The sequence below is a fragment of the Cryptomeria japonica genome, chromosome 2 (genome assembly GCF_030272615.1).
Source record: "Cryptomeria japonica chromosome 2, Sugi_1.0, whole genome shotgun sequence".
NCBI classification, from domain to species: Eukaryota; Viridiplantae; Streptophyta; class Pinopsida; order Cupressales; family Cupressaceae; genus Cryptomeria; species Cryptomeria japonica.
Genome location: NC_081406.1, coordinates 616202336 through 616224850, shown reverse-complemented (window position 1 = coordinate 616224850; position 22515 = coordinate 616202336). Strand labels below are relative to the sequence as shown.

Below are 22515 nucleotides of genomic sequence, written 5' to 3'. Positions count from 1 at the left end.
AGATAACTAATTGCATGATGGAGATAGACAAAATTGATTGATCAAACTCAAAGTGAGTTATGATTGAGAGGAGAAAATACATAGATTTTTAAAAAAAGTTTTTCATACAGTTAAGTAAAAATTAAATGCTTTTATTTTTTATTGACCAATGATTTTGCATCCATTAATTTTTATTAATTAACAATTTTACATCCATTATATGAATGTAATACACCTTGGTGCAAATGAGCTAGGGATAAAAAAGGGAAGTGGAGAAAACAATCATTTGGGACTAATACCAAAGTAGAAATAAATCACAATAATGAAAATAATTACACATAAAACCCCAAAATATGAAGTTCGCACCCTCATCTGGATTTGCCCCCAGGCAGGGCATAGCTGCAGTGTTAATTTGTAAGCGGGGGCAGGAGTAGTTTAATAATAGCGGGGATGAGAGTGGGAACAATAGCTTGCTATACTAGCAAACTGAAGAGCAGGAGTATGTGGGTGAGCACTCACAAGTCCAATGAGATGATGAAATACACAAGTCCAAATAATGTCGGCATAAAATTCGCCAAGCAGAAGCAGGAGCAGGTGGGAATGGGTTATGCTCATTTGAGCAATGCTCAGCCACAGTGCACTAGAGTCAGAGGTATTAACGGTTGTGCTTCAGAGCAGGAGGACTCGGCAGGGGATTCGAATCCTTCTCTTGTGGTGGTGTCATTTTACAAATTTGCAGATTTTCCAGACCACGCTGACATGCGTTCTCCTCTCAGGGAGCTCTGCGAGGAATTAGTAAGCTTCCCATCTTCTTCCTTTTTCTCTTTGTTTGAAATTTCCATGAAGTTCACTGCCCTACTGATGGTCTTGACTCTGGTTTTATCGTGGCCCGGAAATTCATTGGTTTAAACTTGATTTGTTCTGGCCCATCGTCAGGGCAATGTTTGTTTCAGTGATTTGTAATTGTAAAGCTATAATGCCTTGAGGGGTCATTCCCTTTGCTGTAATCTGGTATTGCCATCGATGTCAACTGGAGGTGGAGACATCATAATCATGCCAATTCTTAAAGGTCTCTCTTTCTTCCCACTGTAGGTCAATAATATATTTGCATCTCCAGGGAAGTTGCTCTCACTTACCTTTTGTGGGCTGACCACACGATGGGTATTTTCCCCTTTGAAGCAGCTTTTTTCATTAGTGTCAAGTGTAAAGGATTTGATGCTTAAGGGATTCTGTGATGTGGTCGGAGCTTCCTGATTCGTGTAATACAGGTCACTTGGACCGCCTGGCCTTCGCTAACACGTGTGCACTACTTAGGTTTGAACTCGGGCATCCTGACAGGTTTGGGTTGGCATTTGATCTCAAAACCTCAGCGACTCAAATGTTAAAAGAACGTATATATTTTGATTTTCTAACTATATTTTGGAGCAAGCATCTCTCAGGAATTGATATCTCTTTGTTTTGAGCTAGTTTTACCAAAGTGCAATCCTTACCAATTCTCGCAGTTTTGATACCACCCTTTATATTGGGGAACTCTCCAGAGACTTTTTCTCCATCTTTATTATTTTGAGATCCATGGCGTTTAGTTGTTGTCCATGATCTGGATACATTGTTTTGGACAAGTCCACCTCCGCTAGCATTTCATTACAGTGTAATTATGGCACAGACAATGGTTTGGTACTTATACGTAGAGGGAGTAAGCGGATTAAGGGAAGTATAGATTTTAGTTGGGATTTTTCTCTCTAGGTTTCTTTTTAAACCTTTTAAATATTAATTTTTTTTGACAGGATTTTCATTTTTCTTCTGGCTTACCAGTCTGATCCTCTTCAGCGTGTTTCAGGAGGGATAATTCTGGCTCCAGAAGGCATCAACGGAAGCATATGTGGGACACCAGAATCGGTTGAGAAAGTCTTGTTGTTTATTCAAGCTGATGACCGTTTCAAGGGGTTAAGGCTGATTGAATCTCCCGTCAGTCCAGAGGAGGAGGCTATTCATCATGGACACACTAGCAAATCTCCTCTCGGAGCAGGTGAAGATGCTCCCTTCCGTTGGGATCATGTGCGAGTAAAGCTTAAGAAGGAGGTAAATCTAGCATATATGGATTTCTGCTGTTAATGTGTTCTTGACTAGCCTTGATCAAAACATCAGCAAGTTTGATATACTCAACTTTTGCAGGTGGTATCTTTGGGAGTTCCAGGAATGTCTCCTGCAAAAAAAGTGGGAAAGTATGTGAATCCAAAGGAATGGAATACTTTGATAAGTGATCCAAATACGGTCAGTGGTCATGTTTTCAAGTTTAAGATCTGAATGCTTACCTGAAAGGCTTGTATTAGTTTTAAGTAAATGTGTTTTATAGTTATTGCCATGCGCAGTAAAATGTAGGATATAGTGGTTATTGTAACGGTCAGCATGTAGTTTGTAGATCATGATTGCAATTGGACACATTGTAAAAATGCATGCTTGTTCAGCAGACTATCATATGATACCCACTTTGAACCATGAACAAACACTGCAAAAACACAGCTTTTTTTTGAACAAGCATCTTTAAAAATTCCAATGTGACATGTGCACATAGGTGTCATTGCCACATGCTATGGCACCTAGTGTTGACAAAGCCTAGAAGAATTTGTCAACATACGCTAAATGAGGTAGGGGTAAAACAACACAAGGATGCTATGACTGACGCACATCCCAATAAGTATACCTTACGTGGCAAAAGACTACTAAGCCAAAGGGTTGGTACCATTGCACGCAACACGCTGATGGACTGTTGCCATAAGGATGACCCATTCAAAGATGTCCTAGGTGAAAGGGAGGAGAGTAAGATCCTTGATGGGTAGTGAGTAGATAACATTAAATAGGGAAAATATTTCATAATTTAACTAATTCTAATTAAATCCATTTGTGATATATATTTGATAATCTAAATTAACTTCTTAATTTGAAAATGTGAAGTTGAGGAAGAGACACTACATTGCCCATTTTACAAGCTGAGCCAATAGCATTTGACACATGGAAATTTAATAATTTAGTCCCTTCCAACAGTGGTAAGAATAGAAATGAGAAACATACATCTTTTCATACACATAAACATAGTCTAATTATGCTTCCTAGAGATAACGTATGGTAAATTTAAGTATGATTGAGTCTAATTATGCTTCCTAGAGATAACGTATGGTAAATTTAACTATTCAATCATACAGAAGAGGTCTACATATTAACCTACTAATTTTATGCTTTACTTACATTTACCATAGGCAATTCACTTATGCTTACTTGTTAATCTAGCATTACTACTAGCATCTGAGATAGAGACTGAACAAACACTTATTATTATCCCATCATATTAATGCATACTTCAACCCTTTGAGAATTAAGTTTATTCTTCTAACAACAACATGATACAATGAAGGAACATATAAGCACATAGATGTCAATCTATCCTTTTACTGCATTTCATGGAATAGATCACTTATCAATACAATCGCCCAATGCAATCATAAGGTTAGAAGAAGGTTTAGACATTCAAAGGTGACTTATGATCTACTGTGCATGACTCATTTGACATTAACTATTCACTATCTCATCATATAGCTAAAATACTTAAACATTAACAGTAGAAATAAATAACACAAGTTCAAAAGATTACGCAAAACCCCTCAACATGATCTATTTACCTAAGTCAACCACCTCGGATTGCGTACATATCCCCCTAGGGAATTGGGATCATGTAGCTCTCTTAGTGAACTTTTCTATTTATTATCCACAACACTACTAGTACACAAATTTACCATACATGTTGAGATTTGAACTTGATTGACATATAACATTACCAAAGAAATGATCATTACAAATATTTTAGAACTGTTTGACTCCTAGTATTTAATATATGAGCATGTCATCCTCAAAGCACCTTGAACAAGTAAATTATTTTTGTTGATGAAGAAACTCCTGTCTTGAGTGAGATAAGTATTCTTTATTTTAGCCATTCAGTAGAGACTATGGCAGTAATACATTATTAATGACAATGGGATAGCTTTGTTTATTTGCACTTTATGAAGGTGTACCTCCTATTTTCATCGGTTTGCATGTCACATAAATATCTTATTGATTTGGACTTCGATAACTATATACAAAATTTGCTTTCACATTCACCAATCAACAGTGATTTCCGTGGCAATTTGCTAGGCATCCTTAATATAAAACCATGTATGAAATAGAGATCATATCAATTAATTCAAGGTTACTCGTTTGTTTTCAAATTTTAATACCTACTATTCATCTACTTACAGAGTGACGTTTGACAGTCTAATTCCAAAATTCTCTCTCTTTTCAACCACAATTTTATTCACAAAAATGTTTCTCTATGATGAAAACAATCTTTTTGTCTGCCTTTTAAATTTGTACATATCTCATGATTAAAGCTAATTTCCCTAATCTCTTCCTTTTGATTAAACTTTGTAAATCATCCATAAGGACTGCTTAAACATGCTTATAATTTTAATTCACAACCTCCATATTGGTTATCCAATTCGTCACATATTTAGGTTCAAAATTATATTGTACTGGTTTTAGAGAGCTACGATCCATTTTTACAATTAATGTCCTTATTATTATTATTATTATTATATTCTAATTTATTTTAAATAAGACAAGGTGTTTCTTATCCGAGATGCACTAACTACACTCAAGCATTTTTCTATTGCTTAATCAAAGCTACTGCTTGTAAGCTCTTTCCCATGCAAGGAACGCGGAACAATTCTTCCCGATGGTTTAACAAAATTAACAGGACTGCATATATTTAACATTAATATTGCATATACAAAACCATTGCAGTGCTGGATGCCTAGCGTCTGTGTCTTGCATCAATATTAACAACTCTGTAATGGCCTTTGATCCTCTTATTACTAATCCTAAATCGTTTTGACATTGAACTATTACTGGTTTTAATAAGATTGTTGGTAACACCTAAATTGGCATTTTGTGGGAAGATGACAATGACAATGGGAAAAAATGATCATAGATGATTGGATGTGATTCTATCCTCTGCGATAATTTGATTCTTACTAAAGAATCATTGTTTAACCTCATAATTTTAAAATCTCCAAGCAAGTGTGCTTATATGGAATAGGGTCATGCTTAGAAAGCATGTACTAGTGGTGGTTCATCTATGATATTGAAGTTTCTCATGAAGGGTTACACCTAAAGTTTGACCATGAATACAAAAGATGTAGGCATAGTCCAAACAGCAAAAGGGAACAATTCAATATTTGCACACTTTTCAATGTGTAGTTTATTGCCTAGCTAAGTATTGGATAGCGGTATACTTAATTATCTTATCTCATCATGACATCTGAGATCACCTCAACAATAATCATGCAATTTTTTTAAATTCAGACATATCCTATGGGATGGTGTGCATCACCCCAAGCTCTCTGGAATGAATCTGCATCGTGCATGTTTGGTTATGTGATCTCCTTTAGTGAATGTCAGCTGATTTGACACAATTCAGTATCATGTTTTTTGGAGGAAAATTTAGGTTAAGGATTGTCTGATCTATGGTGAACCATGTTGCCAAAATGCATCAAAATTTGCACTAATTGTTTTCTTAGATGCTAAATAACATCAGTGCAGTGTGTAGTCCCTAAACCATATACATCCGGCTTAGTATATAAACTCGTAGTGTGATCTAATTTGCAGTGTCATGCCCCTGCCAAGGTAGGGTTAGCGGCCATTTACAGAAAAAAAACAGATTACAGCATTAATAAGTAAAACATAGACATTATAATAACTTTCCTTGAGAGAGGCCAACCAAGGAAAGAGGAAATTAATCATCAAGGGGGCCTGTCCAGAAAGAAGTATGAATATTATAAATAAGAAATAATTACAACTCATTATGAAAAGACCAAAACAAGGCCAACCTCATGACTATGCAAGATACACTTCATTATACTTTTCCTATGCTGGCTGACTCCTAATTAATGACAAAGGTGGAGCGAATTTACAATGAAATTAATTCTGTCTTGGCTGACCATAGTGTAATATTCATATGAAATCACCCAAGACAGATATAAATATAATAATGAAAACCAGCAATTAGAAAAGACTCCTAATGCAGCAATTCCAAAATTATGGATGCAGCAATTAATTAAGGGCAGTAATTGTGGAGACAACAATTAGTAATGAAGGCAGCAATAAATATGTTAAGGGAGCGATTAGTAAGTGCAAAGATGGAAATAATTCTTCTTAACAAAGGGCAGCATTCTATAATGGAAGGGTGCTTCTCTTGGAAAGAATGCATTCATTATGAAAAGGTATCTCTTTTCGTTTAGAGAAAAAGGTATAAAATGAAGATCATCGAACAACAGACATGGGGAAGGGAGGATAATAAAGAAAGAAATCTCATTGCAGAGAATTATGTGAAGTAGATTTGATAAGTGTGTGTGTGAAATAGAAAAGAACAATGAAGTGAAGGAACATAAATAAGAGATATACCAGCATATCATGCATACAGATTTGAAAGAGAGAGATATGTGAAGTATATTGACATACACTAATATATATCTGAGTATAACCAGCAGATCAGATTTATATAAGCATTGAAAGGGATTAAGGAAGAATCTGAATCAGAGATTAGAAAGTCGCCCAAAAATCACCAAACTCGGCGAGTCCGAGTCCGAGACATGCTCGTCGAGTCTCTAGAACTCAGACTCGGGCTCGGCCGAGTTTGGTGAGCAAACTCGTCAGACTCGCCGAGTTGGCGAGTTTGGCATAAACTCGCCAAACTTGGCGAGTCCAGTGCCTAAAACTCGACTATTGGCTGGGTTAAGTAAAATGACAAAAAAAAAACATTTTAAAAAGTTTTTTTAAAATGAATGGTCTCGTCTTTGTTCATTACAACCTTTGCTTGAGAATGAGAAAAATTAGGGTTACAACATGTAACCCTTGACCCCACCTTGGGGGCGCTGCCCCCAAACCCCCGTTGAAAAATATGGGGGGAAACTACGTCGATAGAAGTAGGGAAAATTTAACCTCCGAGTTTGACACTGATTGGATCGACCAAGTAGATATAGAGGTTGAGACTGTAGCCATTGTAGAGGAGGAGTGGAGAGCACGAGTACAAACATGAGATTCAGAGGCAGATAGTGACATGGATGTTCCTGATGTTGGTGAGCATGGCATGGTGTCACGGGGAGCAGCTATGGCTATCGAATCATCTAGGACCTACCTTAGACACCTTCGCAGGGGGCCGGGGCCGGAGGGTGCAGGCTCCTTTGAGCCATAGGCTTGTAGTTTTATTTACCTTTGGTATTTGTATGAAACATTTGATGATGATCATATGATGACATGGATTTTTTATTCCATGAGTTTTGTAATATTGTATACATTTGACAATATTTATATATCTATGTTTGTTATTTCCTTTAGCTACAATTTGCGTTTATGCTTATGTGATTGATGTATACTTGTGTATGTAATCAAATGAGTCGAGTTTGATGATGTTATTGTGTCTTTAAGGTGTATTCAATAAAGGGTGCCTGAAACAAGTTTTAAATCTTTAAAAATCTCTAAATTTCTTTTGTTTTTCACTTTCCCGAGTCCAGCCGAGTCTGAAGCCGAGTTTGACTCCGAGTCCGAGTCGGCCTTGCTGAGTCTGAGTCCCGTTTCTTTGATCTGAATACATGAATAATATTCAACATACAGTCCCTACACATTAGATGAGTGTTTGGGTCTGATGCATAGTGCATGAACCATGATCTTATTGATTTGCTATTTTGTCATTCATATAGAAATGAATAATATATATATATATATAGAGATATATACATGCATAATTAGTGATGATGAAGATTCTTTTAAAGTTTTAGTATATATATATATATATATATATTTCTATCATTACTATATATATACATGCATAATTAGTGATGATGAAGACCCCTTTAAAGTTTCAGCCAATCTGCCATCCCATTATGGAGGGGAGATAGTGTATATGAGGAATGCAAGTAGCTAGGAAGCCGTTTTGGTAGAAACACCCCAAGTGGGGCTGGGAGGCCGAATCACGAATGTCATTCCATGCTCCTGGGTTGGATGGAATGGCTCGAGGCTCCTTGTATGATCTCTCGAGTGGTGCTCCATAATGACAATGGGTTGTTGGGTAGAATCTTAAGGGAATCCATATGCACATTATGTAAAGTACAATAATGATTCAAATAATGTTACTAACCTTAGTAGGAAAGATTGATTTTATATCTAATATGATTGAGGGGTCTCAATCAAGATCTAATTGGTAAAGTTACACCTCTTACCATCTTACAATTCTTATTTGAAAGGAATTTGTGATTTTAGGGTAAAAAACTAGGGCATTCACAAAAGGGGACTATTGAGCATTCTCACATCAACCTTAGTCATCCAGATAACCGATCTGAGAAATCTTCGATGGCTAAAGCCTTGCTAAAATCTCTAAGGCCTAAACCCTTTAAAAGCTTTCCTGGCCTTATCTTTTCAGTTGTTGACCGAATAGGGCGGTCATTTCACTTAAATTTTACCGGTTGGAGGGTTCCCTTTTCATCTCGGGACCGTTCCCTTCTTACCCGCAACTGGTTGGCGGGGTTTATCTTATTTATCGCCATTTCGCGGCGGTCTGAGCTGTTGGTAGGGTCCCCCCCCCCCCCCCCCCCAATGAAACAACGATGTGGGCCATTGGCGGTGATGTTAAGTAATGTTATCGTAGTTTCGCGACGGTCAAGGTTGACTGCCTAGTTAAGGTTGCAAAACTGTGATGGCCAGCAGTATAAAAAGCAAATAAGGACATCGCGGGGTCGCAGCGGTCATGGCTAATTGCCGCTTGACCTTGGCGATGTAGTGATAAAGGTTGGCCGAATTAAGTATTATCACTGTTCCAAAACAGTTATGTAAAGAGGTTATTTCACCTCGCGAAATAGCGATGTGGTAGACCGAGAAGGAGGTTATTGCTGTTTTGCAGTAGTCGGAAGCAAAGAGTTATCTCTAGCCGCGAAATAGCGATAAGGCTCGTAGGGCCAGTTGTTTTAGTTGCGAATCTCGACCGTTCGATTTCACAAAAAAGGGAGATCCAGCGACCATGTTTTAAACCTCTTTTGAGGACCTTGTGGCGCGATCTATGTTGTCCATCCGCGCGCGATAAGGAACATCCAACAATCGAAATTTAAACTTGAGACGGAGGTCTAAATTTAAATATCTGTTAGAGGTGGTTGTCGACTTGATGGTCGATAATCAATTTCTGCCTTGTCGATAGCAAATCAGATCAAATCTGATTGATTTCAACTCAACCACTCTCAGGACCTCCGCCATTACTCCAGACATGACTTTGCAAGTTGATTACAGGCGCTGCCATTATTAAAATAATATTTTATAATGTTTAATGCTCAATATTCTTGTAATATAGTCGATAAAATCATTTTATGATCCTCTGCAGTTTCTTTTTAGAAACTTGCCTTTTTTTGTAAATCTTGTATTCTATAAGAGACTCGATCTCTTCTGTAAATAATATCAATCTGATTTTTTACCAATTACCTTCTTGTAATATGGTATTAGAGTCGAAGTAAAGATTTTTGGGCCTTCTGGTTTTCCATCCTGCAGATTTTTTGAAAATAATCCTTCTGTAAGAATCGTGTGAGTTTTTTGTGAAGAATTGCGGTTTTGTCCCTCGCTCTGCTTCTCTTCACACCACGCAATTTTTTTCTCCCGCAATTTTCATCTTGCATTTTTGATTGGTGCACGCTTATTTTTTCAACTCGCCATTTTTGCGTTTTTTGTTTCAAACATGTGTCGTAATCTTTGATCGCACGACTTTTTTCTGTGATGGATTTCCTCCTTATTGCGTCCTCTTTGCGATCTTCTGCACACAGGTTTGCATGAGTTTTTTTGTGCCTTTTTCATGGCCTTCGCGCACGATTTTTCACGCTTTCTGTGCACATTTCGCGACCTTCTGCGACCTGTTCGTGTGAGGGTTTTGGCGGGATTTTTCTCGCGTTTTTATTCACATTTCGTGACCTTCTGCGACACTTTTTTTTCTGCAGATTTTCGTGTTCTTTATTTGCGTGATCCCTTCTCTATTTGGGCTCTCAATTTTTTGCAAAGGGTGTTTTCCGTTTCGCGATTCTCTGTTTTTTGCCCAGCGTGTTACTTCTTTGCATGCGAGTTTTTTGCGATTTTCTCCTCTGCTAATTTCGCGATGGCTACTTCAAGTTTTTAAAATCCATGATGGGGCTGTTTTCGGCAGTAGTATGTGTTGGCTAGGGCACGGTTTTCTATATTTTTTTGTCACATGACCTAAGTTTTTAGTCAATTAGGGTTTTATCAAAACGCTCAGATTTTCCAATCGAAAGATTATTCTGATTACAGATTTCTTGTGGGCTTTTTGAGTGCTCTTTTGGGTCTCTGTCAGATTTTTTTGGGTTTGCCAATTTTTTCTCGAAATCCGTGCCACTTGTACTTCGTATTTTTCAATTTTTTGTACTTGATTCTGCCTCCATTTCAGATTCATGCCTTTTCAGATTTCTCATTTTTTCTTGCATTGGGAAACGTGCAAGATGGCATCATTGATCAACTTAATGTTGGAAGCCTGTCAACGATTTAACGACAAGAATTATAACACCTGGAAGCAACGCATGCTAACTATTTTTGAATATCGTCGCCTTGATTACCTTGTTTTGGGAAAATAATCTCGTCCTTCCGCAACCGGATCAGATCAGGACAAGTTTGATGACCGAAATCGAGAAGCTGTTATGCTCCTTAAGCTCTCTATCATAGACGACCAGTTGCCTCAGATTCCTTATAGCAAATCAGTATCAGAAATTCGGACGCATCTGAAGGAATTGCATGAGACATTCGACAAAAGCCGAGCGTTCTTCTTGAAGAACCAACTGTTCTCCATCATGATGGATGAATGTATGTCCTTACAGGAGCATCTCATGAAGATTAAGGACATTTGAGATCAGCTTGAAGCTATTGGTCGGAAAATGGAGGAAGAGGATATGGTAGTCATAACCTTGAAGAGTTACCAAAATCCTACGAGCACTTCATAGAAACTCTCAACATTATGTCTACGAATGTTGATATGAAATTTCCAGAGTTATGCACCAAACTTCTGCAGTAGGATCGTTGGAAACAACAGTTTGGTAGCGGTGCCACTTCATCCTCCTCAGAGCAAGCATTTGCAGCCAAATCCTTTCACAAGGATAAAGGCAAAGCTCAGTCATCGTGTTCATCTCAGCAGAAGGGCTCCTGTCAGTCTCAGGATGGTTCAAAGAAGACGAAGGTTCAATGCAACTATTGTTATAAATATGGCCATATGATCAAGGATTGTCGCAATGGGATAGCTTTCGAACAACATAAGCAGGGAGGTTCTCAACCTAAAGCCAATGTCGCTGAGCACACAGAGTCTGCCTTTTATGCCTTCATGGCTAAAAGACTTGCAAACCATGTGAAGTCTTTTGCTTGGTATATAGATTTTGGTGCTTCTCGACATTTCACTCATAGGCGTGATTGGTTTACAGAATTCTCTCCCTATTTTGATTTTGTTATTTTTGGAGGAGGTGAAGAGTATACCGTTGTCGGCAAGGGCAACGTTCAGATACAATCTAGTGGGAGGAATCTCATATTCCTCAATGTATACTAAGTTCTTGACATGGAACTAAACCTTCTCTTTGTGAGTCAGATTATGCGGAATTCTCCTCAGCTTGATGTGATATTCAGTGCTCACAAGTGTTCGATTGTTGATTGTGCATCTCACACTACTGTAGCTGTTGGCATCGAGGATCATGGTCTATACAGACTTGTGGATACGGGTGATTCTCTTGAGCATGCCTTCCCAGCTAAATCCTCCTCTATCACCAGTCTATGGCATCAACAATATGGTCACTTGAACATTCACTACCTTGCTCAGCTTGCTCGGGAAGATTTAGTACATGGCCTACCTGAAATTCAAACTTAGAATCAGCGAGTTTGTGAAGCTTGTCAAGCTGGGAAGTAGCATAGGACATCGTTCAAGGATGGTGACTCATGGCGAGCATCTAAGGTACTATAGTTGGTCGTATATGGTCCAATGAATACTCCTTTTGTTACTGGTTGCAAGTATTTCTTGCTTTTTGTTGATGATTTCAGTCGTAAGATGTGGGTTTACTTTCTTAAACAAAAATCAGATGTGTTTCCTGTATTTCAGAGATTTAAGGCCTTAGTAGAAAAAGAGTCTGGTGGTTCTATTATTACTCTTAGGTCTGATAATGGGGGGGAGTTTTGTTCTATTGCTTTCTCCACTTTCTCTGAATACACATGGCATAAAATGTCAGTTAACCACACCATACACCCGTCAGCAAAACGACGTTGTAGAACGTCACAACCGTACCATTATAGAAATGGCTTGGTCATTGTTGGAACATGGGAATGTTCCTAAGAAGTATTGGGCAGAAGCAGTGTTTATTGCAGTCTATCTCCTTAATAGGTCCCCCACTCATGTTGTTAAGGGGAAGACTCTTGAGGAACCCTGGACTGGTCGCAAACCTAGGATCAATCATTTAAAAGTTTTTGGCTCATTAGCATATGTATGGATTCTAGATGCCAAGCGCTCTAAATTGGATTCCAAGAGTCAGAAGCTTATGTTTATAGGGTACAGTAACAACCATAAGGCTTACCGGTTGATTGATGTAGACACTGATCGTCTTATGTTCAGTCGTGATGTTGTCTTTGATGAAGAACAAGGACCTTTTCAGCTTTCCTTGTCTGAGCAGAATTATGAGGATCAGCCTTTGAAGGCTTCTGATTTAGGTGAGACGTCTTCCATTTGGTTCACCTGATGGGAGTGATGATGCACTACCTTAATTTCCTCCGGACGATGCTAATCTTCCACCTATACCTGTTCCACCTCCAGTTCCAGTTATTCCTTCTGCATTTGATGTTGGCACCTCTACTCTCCAGCCTAAATGGTGGGCTAAGACCATCAGTGACCTTCGTCTTGATGAGCTCATTGAGGGTAGATCTTCCAGAAATAAGGGCAAGCAACAAAATACATTTAACTTTGCTCTCATGGCCAACATTCATAGTATTTATGAGCCTCATACATATGCAATGGCAAAAGGGATTCCAGAGTGGGAATAAGCAATGGACGCAGAATACCAAAGCCTTTTGAAGAACAACACCTGGGTTCTCTCTGATCTTCCTCCAAGGAAGAAGCCCATTAGTTGCAAATGGGTGTATAAGGTCAAGTATCATGCAGATGGTACTTTGGATAAGTATAAGGCCAGATTAGTTGCTCGAGGATTCACACAGTGGGAGGGCATTGATTATGAGGAGACTTTTGCTCCTACTGCCAAGATGAGTACAATTCGTCTTCTTCTCGCTATTGCAACTCAGTTTGGATGGAAAGTCCATCAGATGGATGTTAAGAGTGCCTTCCTCAACGGTGAGTTGCATAAAGAAGTCTACATGACGCAACCTTTTGGTTTTAAGGTTGTTGGCAAAGAACATCAAGTATGTAGACTCAAGAAAGCACTTTATGGACTCAAACAAGCTCCTTGAGCCTGTTACATCAAGATTGATTAGTACTTGGTTGCTCATGGTTTTCAGTGTAGCCTTTCCGACAGTAATTTGTATGTCAAACACTCTGGTGATGATATTCTCTTTCTTGTTGTCTATGTGGATGACTTAATCATTACTGGCAGTTCAGCACATTTGATTGCAGAAATCAAACAAGACCTATGCAAGGCCTTTGATATGATAGATTTGGGGCTTCTCCATTATTGTTTAGGTGTTGAGGTTTGGCAGACTGATGGTAGCATTTTTATTTCTTAGTCTAAGTATGCCAGGAACTTGCTTGACAGGTTTCAAATGCAGGATTGTAAACTTGCTTCCACGCTTATGGAGATAGGACTGGAGTTGTCAGCGAAGTCTGATTCTCCTCCTGTAGATGAAACACAATTTAGGAAACTAGTGGGCAGTCTGATCTATCTCACTTCCACTAGACCTAATCTCAGTTTTGCAGTGAGCTACATTTCATGCTTCATTACAGCCCCTAAGGCTGATCATTGGGTCGCAACGAAGTGTGTGCTGCGTTATGTGAAGGGCACTTCTGATTATGGACTTCTTTATACTAGGAGTCACGATCATAGACTCAATGGTTTCATAGATTTAGATTGGGCAGGTTCAGTTGATGACAGGAAATCAACATCTGGATATGTGTTCAGTTTGGGATCTGGTGCAGTCACATGGGCTAGTAAAAAGTAGTAGGTAGTGGCTCTCTCCTCAACAGAAGCAGAGTATCAAGGAGCAGTTAAGGCAGCATGTGAGACAGTTTGGCTTCGCTGGATGCTTGCGGACATGCAAATGTCTCAAGCAGGACCGACTCCCTTGTTTTGTGATAATCAGGGAGTGCTCAAACTTGCCAAGAATCCCATCTTCCATGAAAGAACCAAGCATGTGGAAACTCACTGTCATTTTATTCGCAAGCTTGTTGAAGATGGCTTAGTTCAGTTGCAGTATGTTCCAACTGCGGATTAGATTGTAGACATTCTCACCAAGTCGCTTAGTCTAGATAAGTTTGCAAAATTCGGAGGGAATCTTGGTGTAGTTGACAGATTGAGCATTAAGGGAGGGTATTAAAATAATATTTTATAATGTTTAATGCTCAATATTCTTGTAATATAGTCAATAAGATCATTTTATGATCCTCTGCAGTTTCTTTTTAGAAACTTGCCTTTTTTTGTAAATCTTGTATTCTATAAGAGACAGAGACTCAATCTCTTCTGTAAATAATATCAATCTGATTTTTTACCAATTACCTTCTCGTAATAGCCATGCGCATTTATTGCAGAATGAAGACTTTTGGGTCTGACAGAGGATAATCAGAAGCCATCTCAACGCAGAAGCTCCTTTATTTTCAAGGATTGCTACTCTTTCTCAGTTCAGCGAGGATCTTCGAGGATGCAACCATCATATCACCTATCTAATCTCATTCTTTTCTTCTTTTTGTAACCTAACCCTAGTTGGTTAGGGTTTTTGAACCTAGGGTTCTATTTGAGTTATGCCTGAACTACAAAGGCAAATTTTGTAACCTCTTTGGAGGATTTTCTCCCTCTTTCTCTTATAAAATTCTATTTTTTTGCAACTGAAAAAATTGTCTTGCCTTTGCATTAATAAAATTAGCTATCTTGCCTTCTTTCAGTTCTCGTAATCTGTGTAAACCCCTTTACCTCCTTATCTAAATGTATTCTCTTTTATTTCCTTATTTTATGTGATTGAGTTTATGCCTCTTTGGATGTCATCTGTGAATTGATTTAATTCCTTTCTTCATCCTACATGGTTCCAACCTTCACTTACACTTAGGGAGCTAATTTGGATAGAAATTTGTGCACACTTTGGGTAGTTTTCTTGATGTTTTGTGCAGTTATAGGCAGGAAAGATCATATTTCAATCTAGGTGCATCACCTCTTTTCCCTTTCAAGCATTCCTTCTCCCTTTTCCCCCCTCAAGATCACTAGATTAGGTCTTATCCGTGTTGGGTTGGTCCAACATATGCATTTGGATTAATAAGGAAGACAGCCTTCTCTGGAGACTCGACCTCAAACCAAGCAAGGTTCCACACTTGGAGGTTGTTTTAATGTTTCACAAGGTTGATGAGCACAGGTGTTCATCAAGGGTGCAAACTTTTGTGACAATAGGGACATTACATGCAGACAATAACATGAAGTTTATTGACAAATTGATGCTAATCATCTGTTTCTGTAGGCTTATGACTAAGAGAATAGTTGATGGGAACATCTATGAAATAGCAAAGCATAAGTTAGTTTTGGATGCAGCAGTCCTTGAACTGAAAGAGGAAATTGCAAATGAGAGTAATAGTGACACATGTAACATGGGAGAGATATTGGCTGCAAGTTCAGAGTTATGTTGCATTAAGAGTTTATACCGGCTAAATCATTTGAAGCATGCAAGTTGGATTTTACTGTCCACACAGGCTCAAACCAGAATTCAGTATTATATGGTTTGAAATAATAAAACTCTACTTACAAAAAATGGAGAAATGATGACTTATCTTAAAATAGCAACTCCTGAATCTGCATTATGACTGTCATTTGATTTTGAAACCCTTGTGAATTTAGACCACGTTAACCTTTGTGAATTTAGACTAAGTTATTGAAGGCCTTTTGTTCATCAACTGTGAGTAGGAGCTTATGTAGTACTGTCTGCTCTTTCAAAGTGTTTGTTGTGGCTTTTATTCATCATCTCATTTCGTTTCTTGGTAATCTCATCTGCCTTTTCCTCCAGATGTTGGATATACTCTGTGATTTGACATAGCTGATCAGTAATAGAAGTCTTGCTTCGTCTGTTTTCTTGAGGCAGTAAAGGTCTGAGTTGTGAACAGTGGAATTTCATGTGCACTCTTCTCTTTCTTTCCACTAGTCTATGAAGTCTCTTCTTGTCCATGCCATCTATTCTGTTCCATGGGTAGTTGAAGTCACCACTGCATTTGGTAGAATGCTGTTCCACAGGTTATGGTATCAAATTGTTAGGAGTAGGAATAAATCCCTGACAAAGTACTGTGAGCGAGATATTCCATTATCTGCTAAAGTACTGTGAGCGAGATATTCCATTATCTGCTCTGGTTTGAGAAAAGTGCAGGAAAAGTATTCATTTTCCTAAGCTGAAGAAAATGTGAAAGACAATAGATAAAAAAGAGATGCAAGTGGCTGCCCACCAACACCAAAATCTTTTTTCCTTGTTCATGGCTGTGGAGTGGGGAAGGAAATATGACCTGGAAAAGCAGGACATGTGCCTCACATAAATACTGTTTGTAGGTAGCCCATACCTTGAGTTTGCCACGTTGATGTTTTTATGTCCTTTCTGTTAAATAATCCAAAGTTTTGAATGGTTGAACAGATTCCAAGGCAGCTGACAACATTATATATTCATAGTTGTACATATTTATAGGTAATTAATAAAATTGTCTTCTTCTTTTAAAGTATGCCTTAACATTTGAAGGCAACTTGAATGGATAACTGTCACGAAAAAAAAATATTGGAAGATAAGGTCAACCATACTGTTTAGGTCTTCATCTTGGGGCAAAGGAGAAGTGAAAAAACAAATGGGGTGTTACATTAAGCATTACTTGTAGGAGCTTATTGAGAATACAAGAGGCCATAATTCAAAGGCTGCCTTCTGTTGGAACCTTCACTATATGCTACTACCTCGAAATAATAAAGATGCAAGTTGTTGGATTTTTCTTATTAATTGCCTCATGCGATTTAGTTGTCCATTTGAAGTTGGAGATTAATAATGATTTCTAACTTTATACTTTTTAAATGATCTGTGTTTTGTGTATCATAAAATTGCTTGTGATAGGGATGAGTATGGGCACCAAGATACCTGAGGTTCTATTTTCCTATGAGTTGATTTGTGTTATGCGTGGCTTGAGGCAGACTTGAAAGATGGTAATCAACAATTGGCATAAGGTAGTTAAGAGAGTTTGTGTCTTTACCTCTAAAAATAATCTATTTTAAGTGTGATTGGTTTTGGAGGTGGTTCATGAACCTTTTATAACTTTGTGCACTAGTGTAGATAAAGAGGGAGAGGTTGTGCACATTTTACACTCGTATGAGGACTAGCATTCAGCTTGTCTGAGGTTAAAGTGGGTAGTGCTAATATTTTCTCTTTCCAATTTTTTTTTGCATTAAGTAGTTTATAAGTTGTTGGTATGGTTGTGTTTGAATGGTATTAGAGTAACTATCGTTGTTGGCTCACATGCTTCCTTTGGAGAGGCTGATTCTTGTTTTATTTTCTGCAATGGTTGTCTCTCTGTTGGATGACACCATTAAGTGTTAGAATAGAGTCGGATCTTTTGTTTAATTGTTTAATAAATAAATTGTATTTAATGTCTTTCTGGACAGGTTTTTAGTTCCTTAAGCGATTGAAAACTTGTATGAGAAGTTTGGATCTGGAGTATTCTCTAGTTAGATTGAAAACTTTGAGTAGTTGTTGTGAAAGCTACCTTAATTGTTGCACAATCTATCTCAGTTACTGCACAACATCATGATGACTATGCAAATAATGCAAGAGTTCATAGTTACTGTACAACCACAGGAAATTGGAAAGGCAGTTTTGTTCCTTTGTGGTGATTGTTTGACTTTGTAAGTGGGTCATGTTTGTTGTTATCTTGTGATGGTTGATGTTAGGACAATAAACATCATTTTTGGCAGTTGTTTATTTCCTCTAAGCTGCAATTGTTCACTTTCCTGGCAGGTGATTTTTTCCATTACCGTGAGTGTTTGTTATGGTTATTGGTCTTGGCAGGGTATTTTTTTGTGGACCTACGTGTATTGCAGGCAATTGTTTCTATATGATGTAGCTGCAACGGTTATTTTAGCTGATGGTTGAATGGAGGTTGTTCCTCTTGGTTGGGTTGTATTATTTTTGCCCTAGGTTGTAGATCATTTAAAGTGGAGTAATGGTGAGTAGTAGATATGGAAGCAGGGTGTCTCCATTGACTATAACCAAAATGGCTGATTAACAAAGCCATACCAGTGGCTGGCAGATTGTTGGAGCCATGTAAAGGAGGCCTGTGAGTGTAGTTGGAGCCGAGAGGCTGGTTGACACTGAGCCATCCATCGCTGACTTTCGCTGGACCTAGTAGGCAAATTGTTGGAGCCATAGGGAATCTCTGGGCTGAACTTGGAGCCTTTTTATGGGCAGGAGGCAGAAGCAGAGTATGATCAGGGTGCCAATAGCATGTGGAGCTGGTTGGTTGATAAAGAGCTGAAGCAATGAAGCTGACTGGTTAACTGAGACTAGCTGGTAGAGAGGGTGCTAATATAAGGTAGAACATGTTGCAAGTGTGGCGAGACATCCCTTCAAGCATCCCATTTTAGTAGAGGTTGTATGCTGAGTCATTGGGATTGATGCAGCAAATTCCAGACTGTTGCAAGTTGACAATAGTCCCATCGAGGCATTCCAAACATGTATGACTTTGGATTAGTAGCATGGGAAGCATAAGTCTCTCTTCTTGGGTTTACTGTCTAGTTGAGGGTTTCTCCAGAGTAACTTTTGTTGCAAATTGTTGTGTGTGTGATGCAAGTTATTGTCAGCATTTTGAGATGTTTGTGTTTGTGTATAAGTCATAAACAACCATTAGAGGTGGTACATGCGTGCAAAGGTAGTTAGGAGCTGTTCTTTATAAAACCATATGTTATATAGTATATTCCCAAGTGCGGCGTAGCTTCCCTGAGTTTTTGGATCATTAAGTCTTCTTTTCTGTTCTCACTCCATGCTCATCTAGTCATCATTTTCATTGGGATCCAGTCGAAATGGTCCTGCCCTTAAAATAATCTGCCTAGATGCTCCTAATTTCCAGATGGCTGATCTGAATGATTTTTGCACATATTCCTTTGGCTGAATTTTTGTAGAGTAAGACAAAACTGAATAAAGTAATCATGGATGGAGATTCTAGAGTCATTATTTTGTCTATAAATTCATGTAGAAATGACAAATGTGGTCTATTAGGATATTGGAATTAAAACTTAGAATGGAAATCAAATAAGACTTTCTGGAACTTGAAGTTCAAACATAGAATGTATAATCAGATAAGAGTGGAATTGGACTACCTGTTGCACAAAAAGTTGAAATATATGGATTTCAAACTCAAAATACCCATTTTATTAAGAGGGGGGCCAATTGTAGTCATTACTAGCATTAGCTTGGTTTCCATGTATGATGCACTCAGAACTCTTTGGTTTTATGGAGATAAAGGGCCATTTATTCTTTATTCTTAGGGACCGGATACATTGGCAATTGAGATTAGAGGAGGCAAGTGTTTCCAAGTTTGACTTGAGTAAGAAAAAGGCAAAGAGGGAAACAATCAAAGAAAGGTTCCTCTCTAGAGTTGATAGAAGGTGGTCTTTACTCTTTACCACCTCAGAATTTGTCCAGAAGATGAGATGTTTTTAATGAGGATCACTCTATTAGCAAATGAAGGATTATGAATTGTTCGAGTCTTGTTATATTGTTGAGAAGGAAAATCTTATAGAGGTAGAAATCAAGGGTGGGTGGGCCCATGGGGATATATACCTCAGATAAAAAAAATTATGAAGTTGATGGTAAAAATAAAAAGGTAGAAAGACAAAAGCCAGAACACAGAGATGATCAAGATAAAGTCACAAAGATAAAGATCTAGTAAAAAAGGAACAGAGATGCAAGGGGGAAAAAATAGTTAAGAAGAGAAAGAAGAGAAGAAGCAGATAAGTTGATCAAAGAGACAATATAGGTGGCATTGAAATAGGCAAGGGACAAGCTTCCACCATTCTTGACAAAAATGAATTTTGGTGATATGGATGCTGACAGAGATGCATATATATGATTTTTGAAACAAGACATCATAAAAGTTGGAAGGGCCGTCAAAAATGATAGTTAATTGTGGAAATACAAGGACACCATGAATTATTTCTATTGGATTAAATTGGAATTTGGCATCCAACTTGGGAGGAAATGGATACTTTTGATGGTTTCAAAAAGTGTATCACATTTTAAAGCCGCTTTCCAAGACCTGTGGGTGTAAATTATATATTTTAGTAATTATCTGAACTGAGTGAAGATCATATGTAATACTAATAGATTTCAAGAAAATACTGGCTGTAGGCATAATGTCAAATGTAAAAATAAGCGTTTCTAGGGTTTTAAGTGCAATCAAAATAGAAGACATCCTTTGACAGACTTTATAAGATAGGAAATCAAAAGCAATGGTGTCCGTCATTTGGGATGGATTCCAGATGTACAATCAAATTAGCATTGTCAAGACAAGTTGAAGTTAACTTTTACCATGGAGATTTATTTTATGGATGCAACCAGGCTCCTCCTAGGTGCTGCAAATGCTCCAACAACCTTTTATTGCATTATTCACCATATACAGTAAATTAAAAATTCTTACTTGATGATCTGCCAATTTACAGGCAAAAAGGAGTATCCATAGGCATTGTGGGGATGTGTGCAGTCAACTTGACTTTAAAATCATTTATACTTTTTGTTAAAGGTATCATACAAATTTTGTTGGTCACATGGTTAGGGGAAAGTCTTAACACAGTCTAGAAAGGTGATTGAAATTTTGAGCGGCCAAAAATTGTGGACTAGGTGAGGTCAGTATTGTGGCATACGAGATAACCTAAGTTATTGATCTTGGTATTGGTTCAGGTTCAAGGGGTGTTTTGCAGATTTGGTAAAAAATTATGGAATGAATGTAGCAAAACATATGCTCCAATCGCAGTGAAGAAGCTATAACTTCCTCAAAATACATCAAAGTTGCCTGCATATCTATTGTTTGCATCCTCACACAATCTCCAAGGCACCCACCTGGTTTTAGATAAAAAATCAGTGTTCCACAGAAACGCGTTTCACCCCTCCAGGCCCAAGTCCCCACGTCCCCGAAACCAGTCCCCAAATTTTTTTCCCTTTGTCCCCCCGTCCCTGAAGCCCGTTCCCGCGTCCCCCTGTCTCCCTGTCCCCAACGGCTGTGGAACACTGTAAAAAATAGTCCATTAAACTGAAGAAATTATAACTCCCTCAAATGACATCAAAGTTACCTGCATATCTATAGTTTGCTTCCTAACAGAATATCCAAGGCACCCACCTGGTTTTAGATAAAAATTCATCAGTTGAACCCCTTAAAATTCATGGGGATTTGTTGGCTGTGAAAATAACTTGATAAAATGATCTCAAAAATGCTTTGAAACTTGATATAGAGCAATCAGACACCTCGTTTTACCTGTATACTGATTTTCAGCCCAAAAATTCTTTTGAAGTGGGTCAAATGGCCTTGAGAACAATGTCTGCAGGTTCAACTAGATGAAGCTAATCTGCAACTATTGGAATATTATCTCTTCCCAGTGGATTCTTTTGTATCATGCCTTTGGATTGAAGTCTGCAACTGGACAGGCAACATCTAGAAATTGAAGTAGTGACCAAAGAAATCTCTAACAGATAGGAGATTAAGAGAAGTGGAAACAACATCCATAAAGTCAAACAGATCCTTCCAAAAGTGAGGCATCCTTTCCATAATTCAAGGGATCAAGCATTCCTTTTCATTGTGAGAGCTATCAGTTTCTCTTCTTTAGGATTGAGAAGAATCAATCCATTAGAAACATGTCTATAATTGATAGGACAAAGTGTGAATCAGAATTGATAAACTCAGTGATTCTTCAGGTCAGCATATCTTTCCACATAGGTTTGAGCAAGGGATGGTAGAAAATGATTGTGAACTAATCGTTTGCTAGTGGCTAGTGACATTTTTAGGTGTTTTTACATCCATATGGCATGAAGCCTAATATGTAGGTATACAATATGCTGAAGAATGAATACCTATAATTGATTATACTTGGGCCTGGGGGGGGGGCGTGTTTCCGTGGAACACTATTTATTAAATCTCCTTCATTTTAGTTGTCTTAATGAATATTATATTTATTTATTTGTATTATTATATTATATATATATATTTTAATTTTAATTTTATCGTTATTATTTATT

At 38.0% G+C, this 22515-nt stretch overlaps 1 protein-coding gene across 1 annotated transcript in view; it reads left to right on the top strand.

The window, feature by feature from the left end:
• The first annotated feature begins 344 nt into the window (after positions 1–344).
• Positions 345–22515, top strand: part of LOC131078694 (rhodanese-like domain-containing protein 7) — a 32253-nt gene continuing 10082 nt past the window's right edge. Inside the window, exons 1-3 of the mRNA XM_058016466.2 lie at positions 345–774; positions 1807–2058; positions 2152–2250. Coding sequence (XP_057872449.2) covers positions 430–774; positions 1807–2058; positions 2152–2250 — 696 coding nt within the window. The 5' untranslated portion in view covers positions 345–429. The remainder of the gene's footprint in view (positions 775–1806; positions 2059–2151; positions 2251–22515) is intronic.